The sequence below is a fragment of the Syngnathus typhle genome, linkage group LG6, assembly GCF_033458585.1.
Source record: "Syngnathus typhle isolate RoL2023-S1 ecotype Sweden linkage group LG6, RoL_Styp_1.0, whole genome shotgun sequence".
In the NCBI taxonomy this organism is placed as follows: Eukaryota; Metazoa; Chordata; class Actinopteri; order Syngnathiformes; family Syngnathidae; genus Syngnathus; species Syngnathus typhle.
This window is the reverse complement of record NC_083743.1, coordinates 16,095,935-16,121,896: the sequence shown is the minus strand read 5'-3', so window position 1 is coordinate 16,121,896 and position 25,962 is coordinate 16,095,935. Positions and strand designations below refer to the sequence as shown.

The window sequence follows — 25,962 nt, the reverse complement described above, 5'->3', positions numbered from 1 at the left end:
AATACATCCATATACACACATACACACAGCAAAATTGTCACATGTGGAGCTGGATATGGACCTAGAAGCAGACATGACACGAAAGTTAAAAAGTAAAAGTGTTTACAGTAATCCCTCGTTTATCCAAAAACCACCCGCGCTAAGTGAAATCCGCTAAGTACGGTCTCCAACAAGAAGTACAGAGCAGGGTAACGAGTTAGCGGAAAGATGCTAATTCGCGATCGTGCTAACACGCGAAACTTCTAAAGGAATGTAAACGAACATTTGGAGCAATACTACATCGTCCTAAAGCAGTGGTTCCCAAAGTGGGCGGTACCGCCCCCCTGGGGGCGGTGGAAAGATCTGGGGGGGGGCGGTGGGGAAGAAAGCGGCGGTAGGGGGGCGGCAGTCCGAAGTCGAAGTCGAAGTCAGAAGTTTGAACGTTTGTTTGACGATTTGTACACAACACGTGCAGCAGGACGAGTCAGTGGACGACGCATCAGGGTCCGGTTACCACACGCCGCTCTGGCCCAGTCAGATCCGACAGCATAGGTCAAGATGTACTTTATTGCCTTCCCAACATCATATGTAGTAGAACGGGGCTTCAGTGCAGTCGCCTTGCTTCTTTCCATGCAAAGAAACCGACTGAAAATTACTGACCGCAGGGATCTACGACTTCTTCTTAGTGAGTTCCAGCCTGATGTTGAGAAGCTTATATCCCTGCACCAAGCACATCCATCCGATTAATATTAAGTGTGAGACAATGAAGGTTACTGGTGGAATGTTTATTTACCAATCTATGTTGCTGAAACAGTTAAAACTGCTAAAAAATAAATTGGTTTACTAAATTGAGTTTTATTTGTGAAATACACATTTGTGTTTAACCTTTCTATTTTCAAATTGCAGCATACCAAATATCAAGAAAGAGGTGTTTGTTTCCATATGTGTCTGTGGGGGGGAGGGGCTAGGAATTCACTGGGGAGCCAGGGGGGCGCCAGCCTGCAAAAGTTTGGGAACCATTGTCCTAAAGGTTAAACACATGTTTCTTCAATTTAGCTGTTTTATCTTGACTTTTAAATGTTTTTTTAATTTGGAAAAAAAATCTGCAATGTAGTGACGCCGCGATAAAGGAAACACGACGTAGCGAGGGATTACTGTATTAAGTATCAACAGAAAGCAGGGATGGGCACTCAAAAAAACTAGACTTTCTTCTCACGTGTGAAGCTGGATACGGACCCAGACGCAGACATGACACGAAAGTTAAAAAGTAAGTCTTTATCAAGTATCAACAGAAACAGGGCTGGGCACGCAAGAAAACTAGACTTTCTACCTGGAAGAAAGCTTGACGCGCATGCACCCTAAAATGCAGTATGCCCTATGTGTGGATTAGGTTCTTTCGCCTGGAAATGAGTCTGCACCTTTCGACCTGACGCGCCTTGTGGTGCGGAAAATACGGTAACCAATGAAATAATAAATCACAAATGTTCAATAGTCCTACATTACGTACACATCTCTTCTTTTTCTTCGAGGTAAACTGATGGTATACAATAGAAAATATTGATCAATATACTGAGTCTAGGAAAAAAGTCATAGTTGGTTCTACTGAACTTGAGTCAGAGTCAGCTTTATTGTCAATTCCTTCATGCCAAGACACACAAAGAAATCGAAACTACGTTTCCCCTATCCCACGGTGACGAGACACAGTACACGATAAACATACAAGTAAACAACGCAAAATAAAAACAAGAAGGCACGAACAATGAACAATAAGAGTGATGAATAAATAATAAATAAACATAACAGTAAATAAGAGGAGCAAAACGGAGCAAGAGCACACAGCAGACAGTCAGAACAGAGCGCAAAAGTACAGGACGCCACGCAGAAGGGGGGAGAGAGTTCAGGACCCTAACAGCCTGGATATCACAAACTCCGCCAGTGGCGAGCAGTGCTCGCATACCACCACAGAGTCCCGGCACCCTCCGTCACGGATGTAGACGCACATCCCACCTCCTCGCGACTTTCTCTCTCGTACAATGGCCCGGTCCGCCCGATAGCACGCTAGCCGCTCCAGATGCACAGCAGAGTCCGGAATGATGACGGTCAACCAAGTCCCAGTGAACACGAGCGCACAGCAGTTACGCACTGTCCGGTTCGTAGATCTCAGCAGGCAAAAGCAAACCATGTTGATGTCCAGCGACCGAACATTCACCAGAAGAATGGAAGGCACGGCCGCGAGCTGGGTTGGCCGCCAGCCTGGCCCGGACGCCCCCGCTCTCGCCCCTCTTCAGCCTCCTCGCACACCGCTTCCGACGCTTCCCAACCGGGGGAGGAATAGCAGGCGAATCCGGCGACGCTTCAGGACGGAGCAGACCGAGCGCCTTGAATGTCCCCGCTTCAAAGTCCAGAACGCCACAAAACTCGCTTTCGCCGATGTCGAGCAGAACCAGCCCGCTGCACTTGTAGCACAACCCAGTACGACGAGACGAACACACAAAACTGTCGGACAAAACAAAACACCATTCGGGACAGAGAGAGGCAGCTGCGTGTGCACGCGCCGCCATCTTACGAATAAAGGGAAAACATTTTAGCACTGCATTGATTGACTAATGTACGATTGAGAATGCTTCACGTTGACTCCAAACTGCAGTGCAATGCGGCATATTAAGTTTTCACAACACTCCTTGAAGGACATTTACACCTCCCATCTCACCCGCAAGGCGACCACGATTGTGAGTGATGTGAGTCACCCCGCTCACTCTTTGTTTGATCTTCTGCCCTCTGGGAAGAGGTACAGGAGCCTGCGCTCCCGCACCACCAGACTCTCCAACAGCTGTTAGGATCCTGAACTCGCCCCCTCTTTCTGCGTAGCGTCCTGTACTTTGCGCCATGCTTACTGTCTGCTGTATGCACAACTGGCTCAGTTTTGCTCCTCTTATTTATTGGGTTATTTGCTTATTATTTATTCATCACTCATTTTATTTATTTATTATTTATTATTTATTCAAAGTCAAAGTCTGCTTTATTGTCAACGTCTTCACATGCCGAGACACACAAAGAGATCGAAATTACGTTTTCTCTATCCCACGGTGACAAGACATATTACACGATAGACATACAAGTAAACGACGCAATATAAAAAACAAGAAGGCACAAACAATAAATAATAAGAGTAATAATAAATAATAAATAAACAGAAAACACAACAAATAAGAGCCAGTGTGCATACAGACAGTAAAAGTACAGGACGCTACGCAGAACGGGGAAGCGAGTTCAGGATCCTAACAGCCTGGAGTATGAAGCTGTTTGAGAGTCTGGTGGTGCGGGAGCGCAGGCTTCTGTACCTCTTCCCAGAGGGCAGAAGCTCGAACAAAGAGTGAGCGGGATGACTCACATCACTCACAATCGTGGTCGCCTTGCGGGTGAGATGGGAGGTGTAAATGTCCTTCAAGGAGGGGAGCGAAGCACCAATAATCTTATTATTGTTTGTGCCTTCTTGTTTTTATTTTGTGTCGTCTACTTGTATGTCTATCGTGTACTGTGTCTCGTCACCGTGGGATAGAGGAAACGAAATTTCGGTTTCTTTATGTGTCTTGACATATGAAGGGATTGACAATAAAGCTGACTTTGACTTTTTTGACTTTGATCTGCTTTTCTCCAATTGGGGAACTAGAAAGTGGACTAGAGGGTGTTCCACTAGAGATGACATCTTACTATCAAATATGTGAAGGCCAAAATTACTCGTTGAATGAGTGTCAGCTGTGCCAAGTCCACAATCCCAAAATAACAAATGGAGAGACCTTGAGAACTCTGCACATTGTGTTATATATTTTTCCAAAGGTTAGACAGGGATGCACGTGATTAAAAAGTTAATGAGAGATGACATTCATAACAACTTTCTGACATGAAAGGTATGTTTTGGATAACAGCTTCGGAGTAATGAATACTGAATATCACTTTAAATTGTGTGAGCTTTATATAGTCCTTAATGGTCCCTAAGCATCGCTTCAAGGGTATATTTTCATTGATAAACATCTACCGTAAATTTCAGACTATTAGCCGCTACTTTTTGCTCAAGTTTTGAATGCTGCGGCTTGTAGTCCGGTTATCTATGAATTTTTTCGTGATTTTTGAGATGACTTTATACACTCGTAAAAAGGCTGTGGACCGCTGTTGTGCGGGAACCGCTATGTGTTGATCGCATGTCCGCCAGGCAAATAGTGCCGTATAATTCACACAAAGAATAGACAGAACGAGATCAAGACAGACATTACTGAAGAAAGGAAGCTTTTAGACACAAACCGTCATTATGGGGAACAAAAGAAATGCAAATGATGCCGCTTTTAAGTTAAAGGCAGTCGATGTTGATGACATTGTGTTGCGTCACCATTTATTTCCCGGTCACGTCTACTCTGGAGCTAATTTAACTTAGCGCTTCGTGCATGAATAAAATTAGCATGAACAGACCCTCATCATGGAAAATGCTAGAAGAAATGCATAAAAGCGACGACAAAAGAGACTGAGAAAGTGTGTGGCGAAGGATATCTAACGCTATTCCAATCGGACACTGAGGAGGAAGACTTCGATGGTTTCAGTGCACAGGAGGAAGATGAAGACCGTTCTTTTTTTACTTTTACTGGTGTGTTTTTTTAACTAGCCCTATTAGTGCTGTGTTACTTCCGTATTGCTGCTGTGTTACTGCCACGTCACAGGCAGTGTTTGGAAAGAAATGTTAAGGTATGTTTTGAAAACTTTAAAAAGGCTTTCTGTGTACCGTCTTTCTTTGTAAATAACTCGCGTGCACACTTCCGTGTTGCTGCGGTACTGCTGCTGCGTCACAGGCAGCGTTTAGAAAGACATGTTAAAGTATGTTATTAAAACTTTAAAAAGGCTGTCTGTGTACTGTCTTTCTTTGGAAATAACTTGTGCGCACGTGCAGTTTATAGTCCGGTGCGGCTTATATAAGAAAAAAACTAAAATATCCCCAAATTTTAGCAGTGTGGCTTGTAGTCCGGTGCGGCTTATAGTCCGAAAATTATGGTACATAACATGTTTCAGGTATTTATTAATGTTAAAAAGTACTCTTAATTGAACTGACTTAACTCTTTCTATACTGAATAACTCCCTGGAAAAATCAGTAAAACAACTAGGGTGCCCCAATTTATGCACATGCTTGTAAATCCTATAAACTTCATTTCACTTCTCAAATATCACTGTGTTTGTCTGCTATATGATATATTCAACTAAAACCACTGATCCGAACAACTAATGATTTATAAAGGAAAATCTTGAAAATGATCATACGAAGACAGACAGACAGACAGACAGACAGACAGACAGACAGACAGACAGACAGACAGAGACAGATAGATAGAGACAAAATAGAAAACCGCTTTGCGGCACACAATAATTTCTTTTTGGGGGTGGGGGGTGCCACCCGTGTCGCCTGTGCCTAAAACCGCTACTGCGCGTGACAGATGCTGGAATTAAGGCTAAAGGTTAAACCCCAGGAGGATCACATCAGTTAAGTAGGACGTTACACTGTTCACTTTCAACAAGGACACCATTGGTCCACTGGTGCAGCCAAAACCACCTGGAGCTGAACCCGCTCAAGACCGTGGCAATGACAGTGGACTTCAGGCGAGACCCTTCACCACTTTTACCCCTCACTATCCGCAGTAATGCTATTCTCTCTACAGACACCTTCAAGTTCCTGGGAACCACAATCTCGCAGGACCTGAAATGGACCGGCCACATACTCTGTCCGGAAGAAGGCCCAGCAGAGGCTGTACTTCCTGAGACAGCTCAAGAAGTTCAACCTGCCGCGAGAGCTTCTGAAGACCTTCTAGGCTGCCATCATCCAGTCTATCCTCTGCACCTCCATCACTGTCTGGTTTGGATCGGCCCCCAAACAAGACAAGCACAGACTCCAACGAACAATCAGGACTGCAGAAAAGATAATTGGAATCAACCTCCCATCTATCCAAGACTTGTACCTGTCCAGAACCAGGAAACGTGTAAGGAACATCTCTACAGACCATTCTCACCCAGGTTGCAGTACTTTTGAACTACTCCCCTCCGTACGGCGTTATAGAGCTCTTTATACCAAAACCAGCAGACACAAAGACAGCTTCTTCCCACAGGCTGTTGCTCTGATGAACTCACACCACTCTTAAAGTCTCAGAGTCACTGCTGTGCAACAACATCCTGCTCTCCACACCTTTTTCGAATTGTCTACACTGTTTGTACTATGTGTCCTCTCTGCATCCATTGCAGCCTGGTCATCCTGGAAGTGGGACCCTCCCATCTGTGGTCTCTTCTCAAGGTTTCTCATTTCCCCTAGCTGGAGTTTTGAGTTTTTCCTTGCCCTCTTGGGAGTTTAAGATCAGGGGATGTTTGAGAATATTTGCCATTTTTCACATGTCCTGAGTGTTGTTAGTCACCTAAATGTTGAACAGAGGCTGTGATTTACCGAAGTCAGGTTCCTTGTTTGGCACGCTCAAACATGGCGAATAAAAACTCTTGAATCTTGAATGAAAGGGTTAGACAGAAGATGTCAAGGCAATTGTAATTTTGAAGGATACATTTCTTCAAAGTAGTCGATGTGTGGAGGTTGCAGAATGTCAAGAGCAGAGAGCACCTGAGGAGAGAGCATGAACATACGGTTGAGACGACATTTGCCTCACTTTTTTTACTCTATGTGCGGCGTGATTGGATCAAAACCAAGCTCATCCCTCCTAAAAATGATACTCTGATTCTGATATTCACCCTGAGGCTGATATTCACTTTTTGAATTTTTTTAGTCAGCAATACTTACCATTTTTGCATTGACACTGACATGTAATTATTTTTAAGACATTGTTCAAGAAGCCTTTGTACATTTATTATGAATGTTCTTTAGACTTATTCAAATATCACTTACTATGCTATGCACTAAATCAGTTCAAGTAGACTTTTGACGTATATACACCGCTCAAAAAAGTTAAAGGAACATTTTTTTATCAGGGTATGGCATGAATTCAATTAGACTTTTCTGATAAGGTTTTAGTCAGGTGCGTGGCAAAGGGGGTTGTTAATCAGTTTCAGATGCATTGGTGTTGATGGAATTAACAACAGGTGCACTAGAGGGGCAACAACGAGATGGTCCCCAAAACAGGACTGCTTTTGCAGGTGGAGGCAATATCAAATTCCTCCTCTTGATCTTTTTTAACAGTTTTTCTACAAGTGTTGGCTTTAGCTAGAGTCATTATCACGACTGGGAGCACAAGGCAATTTCTTAACCCTCCTGAAGTTGTGCAAATTGTCCAACTCCTCCATGATGGCACATCCATGCGTGCTGTTGCAAGAAGATTTGATGTGTCTCCCAGGACAATCTCCTGAGCATGGAGGAGATTCCAGGAGACAGGCAGTTACTCTAGGAGAGCTGGACAAGGGCGTAAACGGTCCTCATTCCATCAGCAGGACCGATATCTGCTGCTTTGTGCAAGGAGGAACAGGTTGAGCACTGCCCGTGCCCTACAGAATGACCTCCAGCAGGCTACTTGTGTGAATGTCTCTGCCCAAACAGTCAGAAACAGACTTCACGAGGGTGGCCTCAGGGCACGACGTCCTGTAGTGTGCTCTGTGCTCATTGCTCAGCACCGTGGAGCTCGATTGGTATTTGCCATAGAACACCAGAATTGGCAAGTCCGCCACTGGCACCCTGTGCTTTTCACAGATGAGAGCAGGTTTACCCTGAGCACCTGTGATAGACGTGAAAGGATCTGGAGAAGCCAAGGAGAGCGCTATTCTGCCTGCAACATCATTCAGCATGACCAGTTCGGTGGTGGGTCAGTGATGGTGTGGGGGGGCATTTCCATGGAGGGACGAACAGACCTCTACAGGCTAGAGAACGGCAGTCTGACTGCTATTAGGTATCGGGATAAAATCCTTGCACCCATGGTCAGACCCTACGCTGGTGCAGTAGGTCATGGGTTCTTCCTGATCCACAACAATGCCCGGCCTCATGTGGCATGAGTATGCAGACAGTATCTGGAGGATGAAGGAATTGACACAATTGAATGGCCCTCACGATCACCTGATCTAAACCCGATAGAACACCTCTGGGACATAATGTTTCGATCTATCAGATGCTGCCAGGTTGCTCCTCAGACTTTACAGGAGCTCACTGATGCCCTTAGACAGATCTGGGAGGACATATCACTAGACACCATTCGTCGTCTCATTAGGAGCATGCCGCGACGTTGTCAAGCATGCATAAAAGCTCGGTGGGGCCACACAAGATATTGAAAAGAATTTTGAGTTGCAGAAATTGAATTTAGGCAAAATGGACGAGCCTGGCATATCATTTTTTCACTTAGATTTTTGGGGTGTCTATATACTGAGCCCTCTGTAGGCTGAAAACTTTTATTTCCATCAAAAGATGTGGCATCCTTTTGTTCCTGAGACATTAAACTGGCCATATCAGTATAGATATCCAACTTTTTTTTTTTTTCACCAATGAAATCTGATGTGTTTTCAAACTGTTCCCTTAAATATTTTGAGCAGTGTACGTACATACGTATGCATCAATGGCAGCGAATGAGTTCAAGAGGATACTGCTCTTCAACTTTATCATTTTCTTAGCCTTTTACTTTGAGTGCTCGATTACTTTTGCTGTAATGCCGAGTCTACACAAAGATATGCGGGACACTTCTGAGCCAGATTCCTCTTTCCAAGTACAACGCACTACAGGAGCACTGTGATTTTTCTTGTACTACAATCTGTGGGTTCTCTAGTGGTTAATTATGCGTCAACCATGCTTTAGATGACAAGAAATTGTGCTCGCTCAGTTCAACCTTCTAATTATTTACATTAGCCCACGTAACTTTGCGATTGGTTCATTCTGAAAGAGCAATATCCACAAATACAGAAGGCGTGCACAACTGCAAATCTTATAAAGGATTTAGGTTTACTATTCATGTATTTATTCTGTTTATATTTAAAATTTGATGGGATTTAAATATGGCAGTACTCACATTTTCATGTTTAAAAAAACATAGCATCTTCAGTTCTCGAAATACCCTCTTGCAAGAAACAAGGTTTTGGAAGACATTGGGCATCTTTTTGAGGGCAACTCGCTTTCCATCTCTAGGATCTGTGACTGACCTGAGCAAAGAAACAAAGTTATCAGTCAGGGCTCATATGATAAATATTATTTTTCACTGAATCAATTTCATGATAAAATGAGTTGAGGCTTTTTTTTTATACTTCATGTGGGTGGAAGAGGAGTCATACATCCCAGGTATAAAACATAATCTTGTTTCAACACGTTTCCACTGATGAGTCAGACAACATTTAAATGTGGTAATATTGAGATCTCGTGAGGAGCACATTGGGTCTAAGTTACATTGGAAACCTTTCCAAAGCACTTTTCAGTAAACCTTCTCAAACAGGATCAGTGACGAAAAACAGATGGTGAAGAAAAGAAAATCCCTGGCTGCACAAACACTGGCACTCAAAAAACTCTCATAATGTGCATGTTGAACAAAGTGTACAAACTACCGTAATTTTCGGACTATAAGTCGCTCCGGAGTATAAATCGCACCAGCCATAAAATGCCCAAAAATGTAAAAAGAAAACATATACAAGTCGCTCCGGAGTATAAGTCGCATTTTGGGGGGCAATTTATTCGACAAAATCCAACACCAAGAACAGACATGAACGAGCAACAACAGGCTAAACGATACGGTATGCTAACGTGACAAACACAAACGAGGAGCTGAGAACGACCCTGACGTAACATTGAGTTATTTAAAAAAAACTATTACATAAATAACATGTTTATAAAACCATCTGTGTCACTCCAATTCATTAAATCCATTGATCGTCCTTTGTCAACAATGTCGTGTGCCGCGCCGCAGTTCAAATTATTCTACAGGCCCATACAACGATATATAAACTATATTTTAAATAACTATCACATAAACAACAATATTATCAAACCATTTGTCACTCCAAATCATTAAATCCATCCATCAAATTTCTCATCCTTTATGTCATCCTGGTGACAGAGGACATGTCCAGAGGATATGGCGCTTTAAAGTGTTAATTACTTTATTTGAGTTTTTCTCTCTATTTTTAATGTTTTGAATATGTTATAGATAAAGATATCAAAGCATGTGAAGTGATCAACTATACTAAAAATAACATGTGAAGTGGTCAACTATACTTGTAAGTAAGTGATGTGTTAATGATCAAGTAAAAATTTGTGAAATAAAACATACAAGTCGCTCCTGAGTATAAGTCGCCCCCCCCCCAACTATGAAAAAAGACGCGACTTATAGTCCGACAATTACGATAATCATGAAGTCAAACTAGCATGTTACGTTAGGTTACTATGAAATGCACTTTATCAAAAAATATTTTTTCATTCCAATAGGCTTGGAGCCAGAAATGCAGATTTAAAGAAAAGATAGTACAAAAAATATTTTGCTTGCGATTTTAAGTAACATTGTCATAAAAACCTGATAATCTTCAATATCATCAAATTCTACTATGGATAAAGATACTGATTAAATTTGTCATCAAATGTGCAAAATTTTGACAAGATAGGATCATGTGGGTATTGGTCGGAATTTCAGGATATTTTCAAAGTGCGAGCGTGGGCTGCCGCACATGCCGTCCGAGCCGCGCTGGTTCTCTGGTCGGACCTGAATGGCAAAAATTCGGCTTCTCCATCACGGAGGTCTGTCGGAACTTCCGGTTATTTTCCAGTCAAAGTCAAAGTCTGCTTTATGTTCAATTTCTTCACATGCCAAGACACGCAAAGAAATTGAAATTACGTTCCCACTATCCCACGGTGACAAGACATAGTACACAATATACATACAAGTAAACAATAGGGGTGTAAATCGCGGGTTTTGTCACGATATCATATCGATACAAAGAACCACGATACGATATTTGCTGATATCTTAAAGCCTGCTGTGATTCATTCACGATACATCACGATATAGTGCTCTACGATCGATATAGAACAATATCCTGATTTATAACAATTCATACGCAAAATCAACAAGGTACTGCAAACTCTTTATTTAGGAAATTACAAGAGTATTGTAGTATACAAAGTGCTTATTTTAACACTGAACTTTATCAAATTCCTATATTTTTTCTCATATAAGTCAGTAAAGAAAAATGAATATTCTTTCTTTTTTTGTAATACCATTAACTTTAAAGTGCATTACTAAACTATTTCATTACAAAACTAAAATAAGTTATTTATAATGAATGTAGTAAACATTACACCTTGACCATATGTTCTAATCCAAATGCAAAAAAAAAAACATTCTCTTGCAATACCAGAGAACTATACATAAACATAACTATTAAGGGTGTAAATCGCGGGTTTTGTCACGATACGATATCATATCGATACAAAGAAACACGATACGATATTTGCCAATATCTTAAAGCCTGCTGTGATTCATTCACAATACATCGCGATATAGTGCTCTACGATCGTTTTTTTTTTGTTTTGTTTTAAATGAAAAATATAGAACAATATCCTGATTTATAACAATTCATACGCAAAATCAACAAGGTATTGCAAACTCTTTATTTAGGAAATTACAAGAGTATCGTAGTATACAAAGTGCTTATTTTAACACTGAACTTTGATGTCGTGTTTTTTCTTTAAATATAAATATAGAGATTTGTGGTCCCTGAATATTTGATCACCGCATGGAAGGATCTTGCCCGTTGAGCCATCTATTCTTTGGAATCCAAAGTGCTTCCAAACGAATGACTTGAAGCCTAAAGGGGAGCAAATTTCCTCGTCTTTTTGGACACTAGCCATAGCACCAGCCCAGGAGCCGCGTACTAGTTGTCGACTCCCCTTTCACGTGCCTGCTCTGCTCACAACACAACACGCCGCTCACTGCTCCCGGAAAGAGGAAGCAAGCAACAATGAAATGGATTTCAAAATAAAGTTGCGTCTAATGTCCGAGGTCAAACACGGCGATATAAATCGATGTCTACGTTTAGCATCGATGCCAATAAATCGTAGCGCATTATATCGATTAATCGATACACCCCTAATAACTATACATTCATTCCATAGCACCAGCCCAGGAGCCGCGAAGTTGTCGGCTCCCCTTTCACGTGGCTGCTCTGCTCACAACACAACACGCCGCGCACTGCTCCCGGAAATGTACAATCAAGGGCAGGGCGGCTCTGAACCATTTTGTTAATCACACAATAAACAAATAAAATAGTGATTTTGCTAAGCCTGATGTGTGTGCAAAGTTTCATGCATTTTCGTGCATGTTTAGACCCTCTGTGTTGTCACTGCAACAACCCAAAAACCCATGAAAACTCTTGAAACATTTTGCACAAATCAAGGCCTGCAAAAAAAATCACTATTTTAATTGTTTATCATGCAATATTTGAAGGATGGTTCAGTGTCACCCACTACAAGATTTTAAAAAAGCAGCCCCTGTTTGTACGTTTCACCGAGCTCTATGAAAATTTGATGGTATGTGTAACAGCCCAAAACCTACGAAAAGGTCGAGGCATATGTAACAACAGGCCAAGACTTACAATGATGTCTCTTGGAGCCATATGGCAAACTATACAGGAGGTCAGCCATTTTTTTCAAACGTCTTCCCATTTTTGGCTTTTCATAGAGGTCACATTTTTTTAAAACATGCAGACTTTTGACTAACAACAACACTAACTTACTTTTTCCACACAAGTAATCAGAGCCTGGCTGTGATCGGGAGCGGAGCACACACTACAAGCAGACCCACTCTCAGAGTAGAGCACGAGACACAAGGTGTCCTGATAGTTAATGGTTTGTATCTTTTTAAATTGTGACATCAATGATTGAAAATTTATGACATGGATTAATTTATTGTCCTTTTCTCAACAGCGTTACTTTGTGGATTTATTAAACAAACCCCCCAACACTTCCTGCTTTACATTGTTTGCGGCAAAATAAAAGCATGGTTAACAAAATAAGTGTCAATAGCAAAGAAATGGACAAAACTCACTTGAAAAGCAGAAAGCCTGATTAAAGGAGTTAATGTTATAACAGTATGTACAGTGCCTTGCGAAAGTATTCGGCCCCTTGAACCTTTCAACATTTCGCCACATTTCAGGCTTCAAACATAAAGATATAAAATTTTAATTTTTTGTCAAGAATCAACAAGTGGGACACAATCGTGAAGTGGAACGAAATTTATTGGATAATTTAAACTTTTTTAACAAATAAAAAACTGAAAAGTGGGGCGTGCAATATTATTCGGTCCCTTTACTTTCAGTGCAGCAAAGTCATTCCAGAAGTTCAGTGAGGATCTTTGAATGATCCAATGTTGTCCTAAATGACTGATGATGATAAATAGAATGCACCTGTGTGTAATCAAGTCTCCGTATAAATGCACCTGCTCTTTGATAGTCTCAGGGTTCTGTTTAAAGTGCAGAGAGAACCATGAAGACAAAGGAACACCCTAGGCAGGTCCGAGATACTGTTGTGGAGAAGTTTAAAGTCGGATTTGGATACAAAAAGATTTCCCAAGCTTTAAACATCTCAAGGAGCACTGTGCAAGCAATTATATTGAAATGGAAGGAGTATCAGACCACTGCAAATCTACCAAGGCCCGGCCGGCCCTCCAAACTTTCATCTCAAACAAGGAGAAGACTGATCAGAGATGCAGCCAAGAGGCCCATGATCACTCTGGATGAACTGCAGATAACTACAGCTGTGGTGGGAGAGTCTGTCCATAGGACAACAATCAGTCTGGCACTGCACAAATCTGGTCTTTATGGAAGAGTGGCAAGAAGAAAGCCATTTCTCAAAGATATCCATAAAAAGTCTCGTTTAAAGTTTGCCACAAGCCACCTGGGAGACACACCAAACATGTGGAAGAAGGTGCTCTGGTTAGATGAAACCAAAATCGAACTTTTTGGCCACAATGCAAAACGATATGTTTGGCGTAAAAGCAACACAGCTCATCACCCTGAACACGCCATCCCCACTGTCAAACATGGTGGTGGCAGCATCATGGTTTGGGCCTGCTTTACTTCAGCAGGGAAAGGGAAGATGGCTAAAATTGATGGGAAGATGGATGGAGCCAAATACAGGACCATTCTGGAAGAAAACCTGTTGGAGTCTGCAAAAGACCTGAGACTGGGACGGAGATTTATCTTCCAACAGGGCAATGATCCAAAACATAAAGCCAAATCTACAATGGAATGGTTCACAAATAGACGTATCCAGGCATTAGAATGGCCAAGTCAAAGTCCAGACCTAAATCCAATTGAGAAATTTGTGGTGTTTGCTTGTATGTATGTCGTGTACTATGTCTTGTCACCGTGGGATGGTGGAAACGTAATTTCGATTTCTTTGTGTGTCTTGGCATGTGAAGAGATTGACAATAAAGCAGACTTTGACTCTGAATCCGTGGAAAGAGCTGAAGACTGCTGTTCACAAATGCTCTCCATCCAACCTCACTGAGCTCGAGCTGTTTTGCAATGAAGGATGGGCAAGAATTCCAATCTCTCGATGTGCAAAACTGATAGAGACATACCCCAAGCGACTTGCAGCTGTAAATGCAGCAAAAGGTGGCGCTACAAAGTATTAGCGCAAGGGGGCCGAATATTGCATGCCCCACTTTTCACTTTTTTATTTGTTAAAAAAGTTTAAATTATCCAATACATTTTGTTCTACTTCACGATTATGTCCCACTTGTTGTTGATTCTTGACAAAAAATTAAACTTTTATATCTTTATGTTTGAAGCCTGAAATGTCGCGAAATGTTGAAAGGTTCAAGGGGGCCGAATACTTTCGCAAGGCACTGTATGTATACAACAAAGGCAGGTTTAGTTTTTAATCCTTGTTTTAATTTATATAATTTATTTCAAGGTAACTTGTTAATCATTGTTTAACTTGAGTTAAAAAAAAAAAAAAAGCCAATACCTAAGAATTAAATGTTCAAATCACGCTAATGATGTAAAGTGATTTTCATTTAATAATCTGTTGTGTTACTTCCTATTTTGGGAGAATCATCCAAAACAGAGTGAGAGGGTACTCATTGTATGACAAAAATCTTTGGGCACGTACATGAGCCAAAAAAGGTTGGGAGTCACTGCCTTGAAATTCTATCTGTAAATTAATGATGAGAGCAGCTGCTTGCTGGTGTGATATGCCGTGATTTGTATGTGATTGGTTGACTAATCGATTAGTTGACCAATAGTGACTATTGTTGGTGAAAAATTGACTAGCATAATAATTGTGTTAAAGCTGAGAGAATTCGACAAGCATAATAATTGTGCGTGGCAGCCAAGAGACAGCGGCAGAGAGACGTGATAGAGAGACCAGAGAGAGAAATATATTCTGAAGTAAACTGTTATACTCTGTAAACTGTTAGAAACATTTCTAGGTGTCCAATTTGTCTATTTTTTTTTTTATATATTTTTTGAATAGTTGTGTGTGGTATGTTCTGAATGAAGCTCGCTTTAACATCAAAGTGTAATTATTAAAATCAAAGTGTACTCACCAGACAACCCCAAACGCACCATAGCCAATAGGCCTGTCAGGCTCTATATCAAGCTGCTGCTGCAGGTGGTGTGTGTGCTGCTGATGATGGTGATGATGATGGTGAGCTTTGACAGCGGCGGCTTGAACTTGGGCCGGAGCCACTGCCGCCGCGGGCCCGGGGGCCTGTCCAGGGGCTGGAGAGGGGAAGTACGGTTGCTGCTGACCGGGGTTAAGCATCACAGCAGCAGCAGCAACCGTGGAGGTGTGCTGTTGGATAGTGTGAACGGCAGCAGCAGAGCCCGGGTGCTGCAAGTGATGCTGGCCCACGTGGTGGTGGTGATGCATGTGTGGAGGCGGGAGATGCTGCAGCTGGTGGTGGTGGTGATGAGGAAGATGGGCAGCCACGGCTGAAGAGCCACCATTGTATGCAGCCATCATTTTTGTAACATTTGGAGCTGATGTGCCACAAAGAGTCATTCACTAATCGTGAGTCGAAGTGATGATAGTGGCTACCAGGCTCCTATAGTACAATCAATGAAACTCAAGGGGAACAGATTCTTCAACTGTCCTTTCATCTACTGGGAGTCCTACCATTCTGGTACAAGGATCTTGGAGAATAACAGGCATGTAAAAATATGACTACATAAGTGTCTTGCTTCTCCAGTACTAGTGGAAGGACAAAAACAAAAACTGAAAACAACCCGCCCACCCCTCAATAAATAAAACAAAGGACCTAAATGTCCCTCATGATGGTGTTGGCACCACCCTCCCTGCTGATTTTAAGTCTGCTTCCTTACAGTGTGGTCTGACGCTTGTCACATGAGAAAACGAGCTCTCCTCTTTTTGAAGTGTCCAAGTTTGCCAGACGCTCTGGTCCAGGACTGTTGCCGTTGCTGCCAGCTGGGCTCCAGGCTGCCTGAAAATCGCATCAATTTTTTTTTTCCAAACGATAGCCTACCTCTTCTCGGAAGTGTGTGCAGGCCAAACAGCTACTCCGTAAACAGTGGTAATCTCCAAGCCTTAATTATCGCTGCTGATCCGGTACAGAGGAGGTGTATCTTCTCCCAGGCCCCACTACAGCAGGCAGGCCCAGGCCTCGGTGACCCACCTCCCTCACATATTACACAGAACTGAAGCGCAAGGCGTCTTCTCAGAAATCCTCCACATTTTGACAGCGAACAAGGATCGAGCTTGCATCAAAATAGCAGAAGAGAAATCCTCGTAGACGGGCTGAGTGGCAACTTACTTCCCCCATCGACAGTCTTTGGCTCTTTTAACACACAAGCCGCTGTCCTCTTGGACTCGACAAAGTTCACCCAGAGCCACTGGATAGTGTTAAGGAAAAGTTAAATCCTTTCAACCGTTTGCCTGGAGACTCTTGAGACTGAAAAGGACCGCTGTTTTGAACCTGACAGCTTAGTGTTAGCTACTGGGTGTCTCCAAATCAAAACAGTAATCCCTCCTTTCTTTCGAGAACGTGTCGCGGAGTCCTGCTGTCATCGATGGAACGGGAAGGCGCCGTGACAGATCTACACTGTTAACCCACGACGAGCACTTGTCACCGGCATGATAGACTGTTATACTCCGAGCGATATAATGATGAACATTTGATCCAACATGGTGAACCAAACCTCTGTAACTGGACAGTAAGATTATAGTGGGCGGTCAACCAATAGGCGACGGCAGCGTCATGATGTTGCTGTAATCTCCTTGATTGACACTCAAGGTGGCCAATGGTTTACGCGGGCTGCCTGACAGTGTTGTTACTGCGTTCTAATGTCCTTTTGAAGCGTAAAGAGAGTAAGGCACTTTGTTGGACAGTGAGTAACATACTGACTAAAATCGAGTCACGGTTTTTATACGTCAGTACAATCTGTTTGATACTACGTTGACATACATCGATTCTTCCTTTACCCTGAATATCAAATTTAATCTTTCTTCAGGAAAGCCACTTTTAATGGATATGGAAACTGTTTTCATATATTTTAGGGCTGAACGATTTTGACTTTTTTTTTTTAATTGACTACTCGACCCCCTATATTCAAACTGCGATTTTGTAGAAGATCGTTTTTTTAAGCTCCTCTTCTCGTGTATTTTTAAACAAGCGCAAGAAATAGATTAATCTGTATTACGTTGAAGAATATCAGATTTATTATACATGTAAATGCTTTGGTTTTGTAGGTTAGGTTTACGCTAAAATAAAGGCAAATGGCCGATTAATGAATATCTGAGGCGGTGTATCTACAGTATCGCACAAAAGTGAGTACACCCCTCTCATTTCTGCAATGTTTTAATTATATCTTGTCATGGGACAACACTGAAGAAATGACACTTTGAGACAATGTTAAGTACTAAGGATATGAGTTACTGGAACCATGTCCTGTGTTCTGATGAAACTAAGAAAAACATATTTGGTTTGGATGGTGTCCAGCGTGTGTGGCGGCAACCAGGTGAAGAGTACAAAGACAAGAGTGAATGTTGGCATTCATTGTTCCCTCGATGGACTGTAGCTCCCCAGTGCCAGCAGCACTCATACAGCCCCAGACCATGACGCTCCCACCACCATCCTTGACTGTAGGCAACAATGAATGCCAACATGTACTGTGGAATACTGAAGCAGAGCATGATCCCCTCCCTCCGTAAACTGGGCCGCGGAGCAGTATTCCAACACGATAATGACCCCAAACACACCTCCAAGATGACCACTGCCTTCCTAAAGAAGCTGAGGGTGAAGGTGATGGACTGGCCAAGCATGTCCCCAGACCTAAACCCTATGGAACATCTGTGGGGCATCCTCAAACGGAAGGAGGAACGCGCAAGGTCTCCAACATCCACCAGTGCCGCGATGTCATCATGGAAGAGAATTCCAGTGGCGACCTGTGAAGCTCTGGTGAACTCCATGCCTAAAAGGGTTACGGCAGTGCTGGAAAATAATGGTGGCCACACAAAATATTGACGTTTGGGTCCAATTTTGACATTTTCAGTTGGGGTGTACTCACTTTTGTTGCCAGCATTTTACACATTAATTGTTGTATTTTGAGTTACTTTGAAGTAACAATACATTTACTTAGCTATCCAAGCTCTACAGTGACTACTTAACATTGTCTCAACGTGTCATTTCTTCAGTGTTGTCCCATGACAAGATATAATTAAAACATTGCAGAAATGAGAGGGGTGTACTCACTTTTGTGAGATACTGTACTTCAGTTAGTTGTTAACTTAGAAACACTTCGACTTGCAGTCTTTTAAGACAACAAAATTCTACAAAAAATTAAGTGTGCTGTCATCATAAATCAATATTAAAAAATCGGATTACAACAATTGTCATGATGTCAGGGTTTTGTAGATCGTTTTGTTTTGTCATGTCCCTTGTGTTTTCACTTCCTGTTTTATTTTGTACAGAGTATGGCTCCTTCCCCTGCACAACCGTCCGCTTGACCTTCCCGGGATGACAACTACATACACCTGTACGTAGGTACAGCCCTGATTGTCTGCACCTGTGTTCACCCTTCCCCCGTATGTCTATTTAGTCCGCGTCGTCCCATCGCCTTGTGCCAGTGCGTCTTGTTTGCCATGACCACCAGCGACGCCATAGCCACAGCTATCTCCCGAGCCTTGCCCGTGTGTTCTTGCCTTGTTTTTTCCCTCCATGTGAGGCGCCTTTTGTTTGCTGTTCCCGGCCCGTTTTTTCCCTCAAGTAGAGGCGCTTTTGGTTATCCCCTTTTTCCTCGTGTTGAGGCACTTTTTGTTGGCAACTTTTCCCTCCTTGCGAGGCGCCTTTTGTTCGGAGCGGCCATCCGCCGAGACAATAAAGCCAGTGGATTTTCCAACTCTGCGTTCGAGTCCTCTCCCTGCTCTGTCCGTGACAGTACGCACTGGCCAGACATGGACTCGGCAGAGTCAGAACGGCTGGCCTCCGCGGTGCGCTCCCAGGCATCGACGCTAGCCCAACACCAGCAGCAGGTCGAGGCCCTGGGAGTAGATGTCCAGGAGATCCGGAGGAACCAAGACGACTTTAGAGCGGCGGTGGCGGCTCAAGTGGGATCACTGAGCCAGCAGATGCAGGACATTGTCAGACTACTGACCGCTGGACCAACAGCGAACCCCAGCTCTCCAGTGTCCCCCCCGATCGATCGGCCGGCGCCCGCGCTCATGGCAATGGGTGTCAGGCTGGCTCCCCCAGAACGGTACGCTGGAGAACCTGGGGGCAGCAAAGCCTTCGTCACGGAGTGCCAGATGCAATTTGAGCGGTTCCCAGGCGATTTCCCCACCGAGCGCTCCCGGGTGGCCTACATGCTCTCATACTTGACTGGAAGAGCCCGGGCATGGGCAACGGCAGAATGGGCCCGGGATTCCCCCACGTGCCACTCTCTTTCCACGTTCGTCGAGGCTCTGCGCACGGTGTTCGATCCAGTTTCCTCGGACCGGGAAAAGGCGCGCGAGCTCTGCCAGCTGTCCCAGGGTCGAGAGTCCGTCAGCGACTATGCGATCCGCTTCCGCACTCTGGCCGCGGAATGCGGGTGGAACCAGACGGCCCTGTACGACCTCTTCCTCAAAGGCCTTTCGGGAACCATCCAGGACCTACTCGTTCCTCTCAACCTCCCCTCGGACCTCGACGCGCTCATCGCCCTGGCAGTCCGCACCGACAATCGCCTGCAGGACCGGAAGAAACAGCGCACAAGCCGGAGCGCGACCGTCTTCCCCCCCGTGGCCAGGTGGGCATCGCCGCACCACGAGACACACCGCCAAGGGTCGAGCACGGCACTACTACCGCCCGAGGCTGAACCCATGCAACTCGGCCGAGCCAAAGTGAGCGCCGAAGAGAAGCAGCGCCGATACCGGGAAGGTCGTTGCTACTACTGCGGCGCTCGGGGACATCTTGTCGTCTCCTGCCCCGAAAGAAAGACTATGAAGGTAAGCGCCTTCTCCGGTAGCCAGCAGAAGGGTCGAAGCCTACCCATCGGTGCCCTTACATGTTCCGGGAAAAGCCTCCAACTAGGAGTGTTAATTGACTCCGGGGCGGACGAGAGCTTGATCGACTGGGCTTTCGCCCGGCAGTTAGGAGTAAGAACCGAACCCCTAGCCAAGACTGTGAAGGCCAAGGCACTCAATGGGCATGCGCTCTTTGACATATCTCAAATCACGGAACCCCTTTCTCTGTCATTTGGTAACCATCATGAAAAGATCAGGCTACATGTGGTTACCTCTCCCATGAGCCCGATCATCCTCGGATACCCGTGGCTATCGCGGCATAACCCCATCGTGGACTGGGGGTCCGGTGAGATAAGGGAATGGGGATCCCGTTGCCACGGGTCGTGCCTTACCCCTAATTCCCCGATCAACCTTACCCCCAACCCTAGTTCAGACTCCAAAACCCCGGACCTGTTAGGGGTCCCCGCATGTTACCACCATCTCGCGGAGGTCTTTAGTAAAGCTAAAGCCAGCTCGCTACCACCCCACCGTCCATACGATTGCGCTATAGAGCTCCTGCCTGGGGCTACAATACCCAAGGGAAGGCTTTATTCCCTTTCCGAACCCGAAAAACAAGCCCTGAATGACTACCGTTTTTTTCCGTGTATAGTGCGCCCCCATGTATAGTACCCACCCCTAAAAATGGCATGCTGATGCTGGAAAAAAGCTTGTACCCATGTATAATACGCACCCAATTTTTATGATTTTTTTTAAAAAAAAAATTTAATTTTTTTTTTTTTTTTTAAGTCCCAATGATCGTCACACACGCAGGGAGGCAATGGGTCCCATTTTTATAGTCTTTGGTATGGTCTTAACTAGGCTGGATGTAATTTTTTTTGTTGGCGTTGATTTCTCCGACTGCCCATAAACGCACCACCGCGCTCCGTGCGCATGGAGCGTGTTTGAAGTGAACAGCAGAGAAGAAAGGAACAAGGCAAAGTGTTGTGAAATAAAATATTACCTGTAATACGGATTTAGGTAGAGAACTGAACTCTCGCTCTTTATATAGCTGACGTGTCTTGCTCATCCGTTCTGCGCATCTGTAATGGCGGCCTCCGTATGATATCCGGTTTGCGTGTGTGCGAGAGCGAGAGAGAGCGAGAGAGAGAGCGCGCGAGAGAACGCTCAACCGTAGCGCGCCGCCGACCGCCCAACTGCACCGGGCTGGTCGATTATTGTGACAGAGCCGTCGCTGAAATTTAGAAGATATTTTTAAAGTCCTGATGTACTTTCTAAAATTTAAGTGGACCTCAGTGCGCACTGCGCAGGGAGCTTAATTTGGTGCAGCGCGCCGGGCGCTCACTGTCGCATTGCTTAAAGAGCGCCTTTGTGTTTTAGGATGAACAGCAGAGACGAAAGGAACAAGGCAAAGTGTTGTGAAATAAAATATTACCTGTAATACGCATTTTGTTATTTGCTGATTGAAACTGCTAATTAAACTGTGAATTGAAACTAATAGGAAGAAAACAACTCTCGCTCCTTATATAGCTGACGTGTCTTGCGCATCCGTTCTGTGCATTTTATTTCACAACACTTTGCCTTGTTCCTCTCGTCTCTGCTGTTCACTTCAAACACGCTCCATGCGACCGCAATGCTCTCGTATCAGACGCTTGCTCGATCACCTGCTCGTTTGCTGTCCCGTGCGCGCACGAAGCGCGGTGGTGCGTTTACGGGCAGTCGGAGAAATCAACGCCAACAAAAAAAATTACATCCAGCCTAGTTAAGACCATACCAAAGACTATAAAAATGGGACCCATTGCCTCCCTGCGTGTGTGACGATCATTGGGACTTAAAAAAAAATAAATAAAAAAATTAAAAAAAATATATATTTTTTTTAATTTTTTTTTTGTACCCATGTATAATGCGCACCCCGGATTTTAGGACAATAAATTAGTAAAATTTTGCGCACTATACACGGAAAAAAACGGTATTTAGACACCTCGCTCAAGGCCGGATTAATCCGACCCTCGTCCTCCCCTGCAGGGGCGGGGCTTTTCTTCGTGGGCAAAAAGGACGGTACCCTACGCCCCTGCATAGATTATAGCCCCCTCAACCAAATCAATATAAAGAATCGATACCCCCTTCCACTCATGGCGACGGTCTTCGACCAGTTGCAGCAAGCCCAAGTTTTTACCAAGCTCGACTTGCGTAATGCTTACCACCTCGTGCGCATCAGGGAGGGAGATGAGTGGAAGACGGGGTTCAACACCCCCCGAGGACACTTCGAGTACCTAGTGATGCCATTTGGGCTCACCAATGCCCCTGCTGTGTTCCAAGCGATGATTAATAATGATGTTCTGGGAGACTTTATAGATCATTTTGTTTATGTCTACCTGGATGACATTTTAATTTATTCACCTGATACGGAGACCCATGAACACCATGTTAAGTCTGTCCTGCAACGCCTCCTGGACCATCGCCTGTACGTGAAGGCGGAGAAGAGCGAGTTCCATGTCGACACCATATCCTTCCTTGGCTTCATCATCGCACCCGGTACAGTACAAATGGACCCAGCCAAAGTAAGTGCCGTGACCCAATGGCCCAGACCCGATAACCGTAAGAAAGTGCAGCAGTTTCTGGGTTTTGCGAACTTCTACAGACGGTTCATCCGAGGCTTCAGCGCCACAGCGGCCCCGCTGCACGCTCTGACTTCTTCGACGACCCCCTTCTGTTGGACAACGGAGGCAGAGGCCGCCTTCCAGGAGCTTAAGAGGCGATTCAGCACCGCCCCGATCCTCACACTACCCGACCCCACTCGCCAGTTCGTGGTGGAGGTAGACGCCTCCAGTCGAGGAATCGGCGCCGTCCTCTCCCAAAGGTCACCCGAGGACAACAAGCTCCACCCGTGCGCCTACCTGTCCCGACGGATGACCCCCGCCGAACAGAATTATGATGTAGGTGATCGGGAGCTGTTGGCGGTGAAGCAGGCGCTGGAGGAGTGGAGACACTGGCTGGAGGGAGCCCAACAACCCTTCCTAGTGTGGACGGATCATAAGAATCTGCAGTACATCAAAAATGCCAAACGGCTGAACTCACGCCAGGCACGGTGGTCGCTTTTTTTTAACAGTTTCAATTTCACCTTGTCGTACAGACCAGGGTCCAAGAATGCCAAACCCGATGCACTATCACGCGTCTACAGCCCGGACCCGGAGACCAAGGAGCCCGAACCCATTCTTCACCCTCGCTGCGTGGTGGGGGCCGTGACCTGGCCCATTGAGGAGCAAGTAAAGCAGGCCAATGGCGACGCACCACCCCCTGACGGCTGCCCAACGAATCGCCTTTTTGTGCCACCCCCGTTGCGGCCCCAAGTCATCCACTGGGGGCACACCTCCCGGCTCGCCTGCCATCCCGGCGTGCAACGAACCCTGTACGTGGTACAGCAGCGCTTCTGGTGGTCCTCCATGGCGGCCGACGTCCGGGAGTACGTCGCAGCCTGCTCGGTTTGTGCGCGCAACAAGAACGCGCCCGGGTAGGCCTGCTACAACCTCTCCCCATTCCCTCTCGCCCCTGGGCCGACATCTCAGTGGACTTTGTCACGGGACTTCCCGAATCCAAGGGAAAAACGACTATACTCACAGTGGTGGACCGATTTTCCAAGATGGCCCACTTCATTGCCTTGCCCAAGCTGCCCTCGGCCAAACGGACGGCCGAAGTCCTCATGGACCAGGTTTTTCGAATACACGGGTTCCCACGGGACGTGGTCTCAGATAGGGGCCCCCAGTTCGTGTCCAGGTTCTGGAAAGAATTTTGCAAGCTCATAGGGGCCACTGTAAGTCTCACTTCAGGCTACCACCCAGAGGCAAACGGCCAGGCCGAACGAATAAATCAGCAACTGGAAACCGGCCTCCGCTGCCTGGTAACCCAGAACCCCTCCACGTGGAGTAAAAACTTGATATGGGTAGAATACGCCCACAACTCCCTCCCGACCACGGCGACTGGAATGTCCCCGTTCATGTGTGTTTTCGGCTATCAGCCCCCGGTCTTCCCCGACAACGAGCCGGAGGTGTCGGTGACCTCAGCGCGCGCCGTGGTGAGGAGATGTCGTCGCATCTGGGCAGCCGCACGTGCCACCCTGGTCCGCCAGGGGGACCGAGTTAAGAAGATGGCCGACCGGAGACGACGGCCGGCGCCCGCCTACCAGCGGGGCCAACGAGTCTGGCTGTCCGCCCGGGACCTTCCCCTCCAGGTGGGCTCCAGGAAGTTGGCCCCCCGTTTTGTGGGGCCGTTCCCGATTTCTAAGGTCGTGAACCCAGCTGCGGTACGTCTTCGCCTGCCCCGGTCCCTCGCCGTGCATCCCACCTTCCACGTGGGGAAGGTCAAGCCGGTCAAGGAAAGTGGGATGGTGCCGGCTCCCGAGCCGCCTCCGCCTCCGCGAACTGTAGGGGGTGGGCCTGCGTACGCGGTCAAGGAGCTGCTGGACGTATGCAGGAGGGGTAGGGGCTGGCAATACCTGGTAGACTGGGAGGGTTATGGGCCAGAGGAGAGGCAATGGGTTCCTCGCAGCTATATCTTGGATCCCGGCCTGCTGGAGGCCTTCTACGCTGCTCACCCCGATGCACCTGGTCCGTCTGGGATCCGGCCCTAGAGGGGGGGTTATGTCATGATGTCAGGGTTTTGTAGATCGTTTTGTTTTGTCATGTCCCTTTGTGTTTTCACTTCCTGTTTTATTTTGTACAGAGTAGGGCTCCTTCCCCTGCACAACCGTCCGCTTGACCTTCCCGGGATGACAACTACATACACCTGTGTCATCAGCCCTGATTGTCTGCACCTGTGTTCACCCTTCCCCCGTATGTCTATTTTGTCCGCGTCGTCCCATCGCCTTGTGCCACTGCGTCTTGTTTGCCATGACCACCAGCGACTCCATAGCCACAGCTATCTCCCGAGCCTTGCCCGTGTGTTCTTGCCTTGTTTTTTCCCTCTATGTGAGGCGCCTTTTGTTTGCTGTTCCCGGCCCGTTTTTTCCCTCAAGTAGAGGCGCTTTTGGTTATCCCCTTTTTCCTCGTGTTGAGGCACTTTTTGTTGGCAACTTTTCCCTCCTTGCGAGGCGCCTTTTGTTCGGAGCGGCCATCCGCCGAGACAATAAAGCCAGTGGATTTTCCAACTCTGCGTTCGAGTCCTCTCCCTGCTCTGTCCGTGACAACAATATTGCAACATCCAGTGGAGGAAATAAATATTTGATCCCCCACTAATTAAAAAAATGAACAGTCTCAGAATTTTATGGCAGCTTTATTTGACCATTTATAGAAATATTATCCAAAAAAAACCAAGAAATTTACATCAAATGAAAAATAAAAATGAATTGCATTTCATTGTGGAAACTAAGTATTGGAACCCATGCTAACCATGAGCAATGCTGCCTCCCATAGACCAATGACATACCACAATTGTGAGTGATGTGAGTCACCCCGCTCACTCTTTGTTTGATCTTCTGCCCTCTGGGAAGAGGTACAGGAGCCTGCACTCCTGCACCACCAGACTCACCAACAGCTTTATAC

The 25,962-nt window shown here is 45.5% G+C and overlaps 2 protein-coding genes across 6 annotated transcripts in view; one reads left to right on the top strand and one right to left on the bottom strand.

The window, feature by feature from the left end:
- The window catches only part of nlk2 (nemo-like kinase, type 2), an 85,593-nt gene extending 68,431 nt beyond the window's left edge, over positions 1-17,162 (bottom strand). For 4 of the 5 annotated variants that reach the window (XR_009714637.1, XM_061280403.1, XM_061280402.1 and 1 more), the window contains exons 1-3: positions 15,516-17,162; positions 8,994-9,123; positions 6,561-6,616 (exon numbers count right to left, since the gene is read on the bottom strand). Coding sequence is in view for 4 of the 5 variants with exons in the window: in XM_061280403.1 (XP_061136387.1) it covers positions 6,561-6,616; positions 8,994-9,123; positions 15,516-15,973 (644 nt within the window). In the remaining variant the exon portion in view is untranslated. The remainder of the gene's footprint in view (positions 1-6,560; positions 6,617-8,993; positions 9,124-15,515) is intronic. The other variant, XM_061280401.1, reaches the window with a different exon arrangement.
- Positions 1,163-23,982, top strand: LOC133155378 (uncharacterized). Its single transcript, XM_061280644.1, has 3 exons — positions 1,163-1,246; positions 18,899-20,774; positions 22,403-23,982. The coding sequence occupies exons 2-3, from the start codon at positions 19,070-19,072 to the stop codon at positions 23,938-23,940; spliced, it is 3,243 nt and encodes a 1,080-aa protein (XP_061136628.1). The 5' UTR covers positions 1,163-1,246; positions 18,899-19,069; the 3' UTR covers positions 23,941-23,982.
- The last annotated feature ends 1,980 nt before the right edge of the window (positions 23,983-25,962 follow it).